Source organism: Sinocyclocheilus rhinocerous, unplaced genomic scaffold, assembly GCF_001515625.1.
Source record: "Sinocyclocheilus rhinocerous isolate Xijiao unplaced genomic scaffold, SAMN03320098_v1.1 scaffold1199, whole genome shotgun sequence".
Lineage (NCBI taxonomy): Eukaryota > Metazoa > Chordata > Actinopteri > Cypriniformes > Cyprinidae > Sinocyclocheilus > Sinocyclocheilus rhinocerous.
The window spans coordinates 421,110-431,964 of record NW_015650328.1 but is presented as its reverse complement, the minus strand read 5'-3'; the positions used below and the strand labels follow the sequence as shown (position 1 = coordinate 431,964).

Genomic DNA, 10,855 nt, shown 5'->3' with positions numbered 1-10,855 from the left:
GAGATGTAATGTTCCAACAAGCCTGCTTGATCAATTACCAAAGAAGAATACCAAAATTATTCAGCAAAATAAGATTCTTATCAAAGTGATACAATTTTGTGTTGCAAAAATGAGTACACCCTCCTGAAAGTTACTAAATAATACTAAAAAAAAAAAAGTGTATAGGTTTAAGGCTATTTTTCATCAACAGGTAAGTATATTGAACCAAAACTTTTAAAGACAAGTAATTTCCTGTCAATTAAAAGTGTTATATAGCCCACTGAATCATACTCAGACTTAATGCTGGCAGCAGTGGAACCACTTGATTCTCATATCTCAAACATTTTCTCCCTCCTTACTAATAATTTTATGGGGTTCAAAACTATTATGCTTTCTCAGGAGGTTGCTGCTTTTTGGATTTAAAAATACTTGACCCGTTTAGTTTTAGCTATGCTCTTTGCCAAAATAACTTGTTTTTTTGTTAGGTTTCTAGATCTACTGCAACAGAATTCTTGCTCTTTGCATTTAGTTCTTGTGTCTATATGGGAAGAATAATGTACAGTTAGACAGTTTTTATTACAAAATAAACCCTGGCTGACAGGTTGATGGCTGATGTAAAGATGGTAATCTGAAAGTGATTAGTGACCAGATTATTGGCTGCATACCAAATAATTCAACCAGCAGGCAGGCAAACTTTAAAGGGGGCTTCAAGATGACTTAAAAATGATAAACAAAATTAAAAAAACAAGCATTAAAATGAGCACAAAAAACTAAAATTTTAAACCACACCATCAACAACTTTTTTTTTTCTTTTCTTTGAATAACCAAGGTTCCCACGTCTTGGAAAACCTTGATATACTGTATGAAGTGTGATTTCTAAATGTAATGTAAAATAATAATTCTTATTATGACATATTCAGCATACACATTTTTATAAGGAATATAAATTTTTCTAGTTATGCCATTTTATTATGTAGAAAATGCAAGTAAAATCTAATTTTTCCCCTTACCGACATCTGGAAAGGTCATTTTGGTTAAAAATAGTGCATGGGCACCTTGAAGAACATTCAGCTCTTAAAAATTCAATAATTCTTAAATGTATCTTAATGTTTATTAGTTACTTATATAGACACTACTAGTTTCTGTAATCTAAAAAAAATTGTTTGAAAACAAAACAGCAGTCATTACAGCAGCCTACGTGAAGAAGCGTTCAAATTTTTTTGTGGACAGTTTGGGACTTTGAAGTCAAAAAGATTGAGAACCACTCAAATAGCCTAATAGTTATTTTGGGGTAATTCTGCTGATATTTCAGGTGATAAATGAATTGCTTAGTTGCCTAAATCTGTGCTTAGCTCTGAGATTTATGTGTGTCTCTCAGAACTGTTTGTTGTGTATTTTTTTTATGCTCAGCGTAAGATGCGCGTGTATGGCAGTGTTTTATATTCGTCTGATGTAGTATGCTTGTGTGTGCCTGCCTGCATTGCAGCATTGTGCTGGCACTGTCTGGCGTCTGGTACTAACTCATCCGCTGTTAATTGTGTTAGTGGTTACAGCTGTCCATCTGTGGCAGGGCCATATTAAGCGCACCGCTACAGGCTCCTTCAGCCTTCTCTTCCAGTGGAATGAGCTTCCAGAACATTCTCGGTCTCTCTCTCCCACCTCTCCCACTGGAGCCCATCTCACCCGTCAGCTTCTCCAGAACACATTCACTCCGTTCCGTTCCTGCCAGAGAAGTGCTTGGTACCCACAGTGACGTTCAGTGGTAGTAAAGCTTGTATATAGGGATGAATGAGTGCTGAAGGTGTGAAGGAGTTGTGCTTTATCAATGCTGGCATGAATTCACACACTACTCTGTGATGTAATACAAAAACTTGAAACAGAAGATGCTACCCTCCCCTCATTCCCTGCATTATTGGGCATTTTCTCAGCATGACAATGAATATATTAATTCTCCCAAGGTGAAAATCCTTCAGTGGACATGTATTTCACTCAATCTTAACACTCTTGAGCAGCTGTGAGAGATTCTGTAGAGACGAGCTGAGCAAAACTCCCCATTAAAGACTAGGGCATTTAAGGAGGTCGTCCTCCAGGAGTTAAACGGGACAGATGTGAAAATTTGTCATGAACTTGTACACTCATTGCCAAGAAGGGTCAGAGCAGTATACTTTAAGTTCTGGAGGACATACTAAGTACTAGAATATTATAAATTTTCTGAATTAAATCTAGGGTGTACTCATTTCTGCAATCCTTTATTAAGTTTTTTTTTTTTTTTTTTTTTTACATCCTGCCCAGTGTTGTCCAATTTAATGTTTATATGAAAGGCAATGAAAACAAATATAGTGAAAGTAACCATGTAGGCTTTATATTATGTGCAAAAAAGGGTTAAAATCACATTACATTCTAACATTGTAACATTACAATCTACTTTTTAAAATGCACGCAGCGGCGCTCGTTCACTGAAGTCTATGAAGTTTTCCGGAGAATCGCGCGCAGAAGGCACATGCACTCCTGACAGCAAAAAGACAAATAGCTGCTTTAAACTAGACATGTTAATTATATCTTACGAGGTATTTTAAAGCTCTTAATATAAAGTATGTCTCATGTTTCTGACAAAAAAGGATTAGCACTTTTCCCCTCAGCAGCTCACTGTGTCCTCCGCTATTTTTCAGATGCGCTCGTATCAAACTACTGTATATCGATATAGGAGGTATTGCCTCATACCATATTGTTTATAAAAATATATTGATATATCGTACAAACTCGATGTACTGCCCAGCCATCTACTATGCATACACAGTGGGGTTCAGAATCATTTTATTGTTTAGGTTTATTTGATGAATAAAAAATTTTGAAGACTGCATTTATTTAAAAAAAAAATGTTTTTTAATGTAGGCCTTTACTGTCATTTTTCATTTAATGCGTTCTTGTTGAAAAAAATCTTTAAAAAATAAATGAATAAAATAATCAAACTTACTGACCACAGACTTTTTATAAAGTGATTTTATCAAATTAAAATATTATTATTTTACATCAGAAAAAAAATCTAAATTCTAAAATTTTATTTACAGGTTTTAAATCATGCCAATCCTAGATTTTAAATTTCGTCTCAGACTTTTAGACTCCACTGTAGATTGCTGTGGTATTTTTATGCTGTAAGTTCTTCATGCATGATGCTACTGAATGGTAGTGCTGATGAGAAAAGAAGCAGTGAGAAACAGAGAAAGTCTCTGCAGACCCCCTGTTCATGACCTGTGTTAGAAGCAGGTGGCTGGACATTCTTAAACGCACTATGATCATACAGAGCCGCACAGAACGTCAAAACTCATCAGCCCATGGTAGAGGTGTTCCAGACCGTCTGACCATCCGTCCTGCCAGTGCATCCATTCACCCAGCCTGCCCTCACAAACACAGTGCTTGCTAGCTTAGCAGGTAATAGCAAAATCATTGATGAGCATCTGGACAGCCTTAGGCGTCCCAACCCGACCCAACACCTTGACTTGCCCCTTTACCCTTGGGTTCATCACCAGGCCAAATGGCCTTCCCATCAGCTTGACCAGCTATTCAGACTCACTGCACAACAGGTTGATGCAGGGCCGGCTCCAGCCGCCCATATGTTGCCCACAGCTGGCCCACATCTGGCCTGGGCTACCCAGCAAAATGTCTAAGGAGATGTTTCCTAAACGCCCAACATGTTTTTCCGCCAGATTTACCACAGGGTTATCTGGGAGGAAGGACAAACTTATATTTAGGGTGGTCTTGTCTGGTTCTGTTCTGTACATCAACCCTCTACATTGCGAGTAAATCACTCGCATATGTGACTAAATCTTACTCTGGGCGACTAAATAATTTCTATCATTAGCCATTGGCTAATAAATTCTTAGATTTTACTCGCCAGTGTGCGAGTTGGAGGCTAATTATACGTTTAGCCAGTACCGTTGCAAGTAGGGATGGAACGATTACCGGTTTAACGATAAAATGCCCTGACGGTTAGTATTATCGTTTAAAATTGAATTATCATCAAAACCGTATTTGATTATCACTATTTTGAAAACTCGCGTTAAATCCTGTACAGCCAGCATCAGTCTGACGCAGAAGCAGCATGCAATGTTGTTGTTGTTTTTTTTTTGCACGAGACGAAATGGCGGAAGGCAGTGACAGCGCTCGGGAGATTTTTCAGCCATCTAAGAGGACCAAATCGGTGGTCTGGTCGTATTTTGGCTTTTACAAGAGTCCTGAAGGCAATTTAATCGAGGACGGTCACCCTGTCTGCTGATCTTGCAAGAAGAAAGTCGCTGCAAAAAGGGGGAAAGGCATCAAATTTGCTCAGTCATCGTCGTGACCACCACCCACTGTTATATAGCGAATGCAAGGTAATGTGTGTGTATATATATATATATAAGTGATTTATTATTATTAGGGCTTCATGTTAGTTAATTTAATGTTTATGCTAAAAATATAATCGTGATAACTTTGGTCACTATAATCGTGATATGAAATTTTCATACCGTTACATCCCTAGTTGCAAGGGCTGTGCCAAGTGTGCGACCGCACAGGGCCTCGCGCTTCTAGAGGGCCTCGCTCCCTGCATTTTATGTAGTTTATGTCTAATTTTTATTGCTGTTTTTCCACGCATTTTGTCCTTTGAAAGACTAAAATAGTCATAGCTGATAGACAGTATAAGACTCTGTGTATAAGAATGAGTAAAGCTGTTTGTTGTTAGGATGACAAAAAATTTTTTAAAGTTAAACTTTTAGGCTGGTCTGCCTCAGTGGTCCGACAGCGCTCGTCAATGTCAAAATGACCGAGATGGCCAATCAAATCAGAGAAGGCGGGTCTTACTGTCACTGTCACAACGCAACAAGAGTTCGTGGAAAGATGTAAGTACAGTAGTACTGTATTAGAAAACTGTTTTACGATAGAAATGTTCAGCGACCGACCATAATAGACTATCTAGTGATGCAAACTCAACTTTTTATGAAATTTCGCCGTTTTGAATTGAAAATATGCGATCATGATTCATGTAAATCATAAATGAACGTGACAAGAGACGTTTGCGTTTTTGATTATTAGACATACGAATAAGAGTGAATGTGCACATTTTCAAATAAATATATTATTTTCAAATAGTGTAAATTGATTACTGCTTCATATGAAGAGTTCAGATGCAAAAGCCTCTAAGTGCCGTTTGAAATTTTCTTCTAAAATGAGCATTTTTATCAGGCTCCTATGTGTAGGTTCAGTAATTTCACTTTAATGGCAATGAATAGTTTATTTTCTTTCCCATTAAAGTAAAATAAATGAACATAAACATAGGAGCCTGAGAAAATAAACATTTTAAAAGAAAATTTTAGATGGCACTTAGAGAGGCTTTTGCATCTGAACTCTTCATATATAACTACAAACCTAGAACATATTTTAGCATTCTTGTTTACTTATTTAATTGCTTTATTATTATTATTATGCAGTAGATCCTACAACTCTTATGAGCATGTGTGTGACCGTGATTCGTGCGCAAGCATGTCAGTGAGCACGGCATCACAATCGATCAGATGCGTGTTAAAGTTGCGTTCGTTACACTCACACACACACACAAAATTGCTGAGGGCCTCGCACGTCAACTTCGCACAGGGCCTCACACCCCCCTTGCGACGGCCATGCGTTTAGCACAGATATATTTTCACTCGCTGAACACTCTGACTGAACACTTGAGAGTTTTGCTCTCCGTCAAGCGATCTGTGCTATTCATCTCAATGGATGCGCTGCGTACCTGTAGACGTACTGTAAACTCTAGTGTAAAGGAGCACGACAGCGCTATATTTCTCACACATGCAAAGAGAGAGAGCGAGAGTCTTACATACCACGCTGAATCGACGCGCTACATGTAAACAATATACTTTGTTGAATTTTCCTGTCAAAATAACGGAGTTCATTTAGAATTATTCAGCTTTTAAGAACAAGCAGCAGAAGATATGCCGATTTCTCCAGTAGTGGGTGGAACTAATGCGCAAACAGCAATCTCATTGGCTGGCGCTCATCTATTACCGTCCCTGTTTTGATTTCAGCAAATCAGTTAATTAATATGATTAACGTGATTAATATTCATGAACCCAGCAGTTAGTAGTAGTAGTATTAGTAGTAGTATTATCTTTTAATAATAATTACTATTATCTATGACCAACGATATCTTAAGCATCACCACCAGTCCTAAGTTCAGTTAAAATGACAAATGTATTCATACATGGTTACCAAGTTTTAGTTCTAATCACTAGTTCTATCATTAAATGGTGCTTTATTATCACATTATCATAATATAATGCTTGATTGACTGTAAGTAAGAGTGTACATTCAGATATTTAAGAAGCTGTGCCATTTTACAAAGATAAGCTGATTTGGTGGAATCATATAGTAGTTTACTACATTGTATGTATGTGTGTGTGTGTGTGTGTGTGTGTGTGTGTGTGTGTGTAAAATAGTATATCAGTCTGGCGAGTAAACAAAAAAATTTACCGTACTAGCCAATGGCGATTATATTGCCAAGGTGTGCGTAGAGGGTTGTACATAATTTCAGTTATTTTCAGCATGTGGCTTTATATGGTAGAAGGACATCAAGATATGACAAGTGTTTAGGGATGCACCGAAATTTAGGTCACCGTAATTGTTTGGTCATAAATACCATAAAATTTGGTTGGTTTAAAAAAAATAGGCAGTAAATCTTGGACGAAATTTACATTGTTGAATATACTGTAAATACTGTCTCATGAGGTTGTTTTTCTAGAAAGAGCTTGTGTTTTCAGTTGATCTCTGTTAGAAATGGTTTGTTTGAAGTCAGTATCACATTAATCACTGTTTACACATGCAGAATTACACAATTGCAGTGTTTTTTCTATACAATATTTATTCATTCATTTTATGTCATTTCATATGTGTGTGTGTGTATATATATATATATATATATATATATACACACACACACACAATTTTGGAGTGTCAATTTTAACTGTCATTATTGAAAATTTGCATGAAGTTTGCATAACCCTTATCTGTTCTTTGTTCAATATTACTGAGAACATTTTGGCCATTTTAAAATCTCCATTACAAACGCAAATCTTAATAATGTAAACACACCAGCCTGTAAGAATCAAACAAAATCACACATCAACAGTGAGTAAAGCTGATATATACTCTGATAGACTTAGCTGTATAAGGTGGTTCTTCCATATTAAATTGCGGGAATTTAATACTTACAGGCTTCATTTTAATATTTTTAATTAAATTTTTCAGTTCTTTAAAATCTTAGAGAAATAAATTCCAATCTTTGCTCTATAATTCAGTATAGTGAGAGAATTGGTTAAAGGTCAGACTACTTTTATATATCTTTGTGTCTGAATGTGTATGATGTGTGGCTGCGTGTGTATGACCGACCTCAGCTGGTTGAATGATGAAATGAAAAGTGAATGAAAGTTGTCAGTGAAAAATAATAGCTGCCTCTAAGATCCTGAAACCTGCCGAGAGACAGCGAGAGTCACCTCATGCAGCATCAGAGAAAAGGCCTTGAGAGAAGATTATGTCCATTCTTCTCTCGTTTTTACTCGTCTATATGCTGCTGATTGCTTTTTGTGTGTGGCTTATTGGTGTTTGCGTGGCTTTGGCTCCTTTTGTCCCTGTGGATGTATTTATACTTGTGCCACTGTGTTTGTGTGACAGGAATTCTCATTCTGTGTGTGTGTGTGTTCAGGGCCCCTCGATTTAAGGGTTACCAGCAACAGGACAGTCAGGAATTGCTGCACTACCTCCTGGACTCCATGAGAGTGGAGGAGACAAAGGTGAGTGTGATTTATTTATTTTTTATAGTAATTTTTTATTTAAAGTGTAACTTTGGCCCTGTTTTCATCTGGGATCGAGATCTGTCTCATGTGATTCGATCGCAAATTGTCAGATGAGACCACCTTTTAGACCTGGCAGTAATGTGCATCTTATCTTCTCTAACTACTTTTAATTTTAAGGGGAAGGTCCAAAAAATCGTTGCCTTTATGACCATATTCTGATTAATTAATAATAAAATATTAAAATCAAATGATAAAAATAGAAAGACTAAAATAAGTAATAATTATAATTAATATAATATAATTTAAAAAATTATGAATAATTTAAAAAATGATTAATATATATATTTATTGCTACATATTAAATTCTTGCTCAATTTAGGTTTTTTAAAGGTGGTATTTAGCTGATCTAAATATAAAATCATTGGTTGATTGACAGATGAGTGTGCAGTCCCTAGCTGCTTTTTATTTTTTATTTTTAGAATGAGCATTTACACCTGAAATATAGTGTGGTAGAGGTTTACACCCTGTTTATCTGTTTACCCTTTGTCCTGTTTCCATTGGAGTGGCCAGAAACTGTTAATACCAGGTCTACAGGGGGTCTTGTTTTCAGCCTTACGCCCTTAGTCCTCCTCAGTATGTGTATATAAACTATACCAGTCACTGCAAAGGGCTGCATTTGCAAACTGACGGTGGGACATTGACCTCTCTTGGGCAGATGCATAGAAGTTTGATAGGGTGGTTCTTATAGAATAATACAGCTTGTGGGTCTCTTAATGCGGACGTGCCAGGGACCAAGACCAACGCAACCCCACCAGTGGCCCTAACTGGCCTAAGAAAGCGGGTGCAGCATCAGACGATGAGCCCCAGGGCCAGCCAGGCCCATTCAGACTTGTGAATGTGGACAGTTGTGCCACTTAGGAACCTTACAAGTGGCGCGACTGGCCTCATTGTGCATCCTGGGAAACAGTCAGCTGCTTGTTGAAGCTTTGTGATGGAGGACCATCCCCACCTCCCTCCCTTCTTCCAAACTTAGGGGAGGCAGAGGGGGAGAACACAGGAAACAATCTGGTTTAAATGTTCCTCAATATCGTGTACTTAAGTAAATTTACGGATGGCATGTACTTTGATATATGCGCATAGTTTTTAAGACATAACAAATAAAAAATATTTATACACTACCATACAAAGGTTTGGATTCAGTATGATTTTTTTAAATGAAAACAATTAATACCGACAGAAAATATATTTATAATGTGTAAGATTTATCTTACATATAAATTCTATTAAAAAAATTCTAAAAAATCACAATTTCTGCCAAAAAATTAAAAATCACAACTGATAAGAATAATAAATATTTGAGCACCAAATCAGCAAATTAGAATGATTTCTGAGGGATCATGTGACACTATAAAGACCAGAGAAATGGCTGCTGAAAATTAAGCTTTGCATTCACAGTAATAAATTACATTTTAAAATATATTAACATAGAAAACAGCTATTTTAAATTATAATACTATTCATAATGTTAAAGGGGTCATATGATGTTGCTAAAAAGAACATTATTTTGTGTATTTGGTGTGATGAAATGTGTTTATGTGGTTTAAGGTTCAAAAAACACATTATTGTCCACATACTGTACATTATTGTTTCTCCTCTATGCCCCGCCTTTCTGAAACGCGTAGATTTTTACAAACACAGCGTCACACACGGCGGGCTTGAGTGAGCGGCGGCGGGCGGGCTAGAGTGTATAATGTTGTCATAATGTTGATGTTTTTATTTTATTTTTGATTAAATAAAAGCAGCTTTGGAGAGCATAAGAGACTTAAAAACATAAACGCATAACAAAAATAAATATTTATATTTGAATTTGTATACATTTCAAAAGTGAAATATACACGCACGTTTTTGAGCCAAAGACATTATCTGCTCAACTTTAATAATAGTTGAGGTTTCAATCATTATGATTTAGATTGTTTGTTATATATATACAGTGGGTACGGAAAGTATTCAGACCCCCTTAGAAAAATTCATTATCAAAGATTATAAGGGGACTGATGTGATCACAAAATTATTAGAGTTAACAGCAGCTTTCTAGAGGGCTCAGGCGAAACACAAAGTGGGCTGATTCTGGAGACAGCTACAGTATGGTACAGTGGCCTAGAAAATAACATTTAATCCACAAACATTTGTATGAATGTAATAAAATTAGACAAAATATTAAACCAAGTAAAATTGGTAAAAAGGGGTTGAGCTTTTGTTTTCAGAAATACTTTGTCCATTTATCTTCATTAACACTGCTTTGTGTCAATTTGAATTTAATTACTATGTCTTTATGCAAAATGTCTTTTTTTGTATAAATGATAAATTATGTAATAAATTATAATTATAAATATATAGAATTATTTATTTCCAAGCTGTTTACCTTCACAGACATAACCCACTGTTTTTGTAACTTGTGTGTTTTTAAGTAAACTTGTGTGTGAATGAGAACTTAGTTTAGTACTCACATGCTGTGACAGCCGCTTTCTGTACGTGTGCTTCGGATGTGTGCTCTCAGAAAACCCTATATCAGAAGTTTTAACTCATATGGTTTAAAACGCATAATTCCAGCGCGATAAACATGATATTCAGAACCAAAACAGATGTTTTTTAGCAGGTAGGAGCTGTAATGGCGCAGCTCTATTCTGGAAAAGGGGGCGGGGAGCAGCAGCTTATTTGCATTTAAAGAGACATGCTCTAATACAGCGCGTTTCTGCATCCACTCAAAATAGGCATTTTCAAAATGATATAATAAATGATCTGTGGGGTATTTTGAGCTAAAACTTCAGTTACATTCTGGGGACCCCTGAGACGTATATTACATATTGTAAAAAGGGGCATAATATGTCACCTTAAGTCTTTGTTTTCCACCAAGAGACCATTTTTTCCTGTCTTCTTCATGAATGAAAGTGAACGTTTAAAGTGAATTTGGCAGAGTTAGTACATAATAATAAAGGCGTTAAATTATTATAATTGTTTAAAAAATGTATGTTTTTTGTTTTTTTGTTTTT

General features: G+C 36.2%; 1 protein-coding gene across 1 annotated transcript in view; it reads left to right on the top strand.

The window, feature by feature from the left end:
- LOC107711747 (ubiquitin carboxyl-terminal hydrolase 45-like) overlaps positions 1 to 10,855 on the top strand; it is a 49,085-nt gene that overhangs the window by 23,136 nt on the left and 15,094 nt on the right. Inside the window, exon 9 of the mRNA XM_016516796.1 lies at positions 7,715 to 7,802. Coding sequence (XP_016372282.1) covers positions 7,715 to 7,802 — 88 coding nt within the window. The remainder of the gene's footprint in view (positions 1 to 7,714; positions 7,803 to 10,855) is intronic.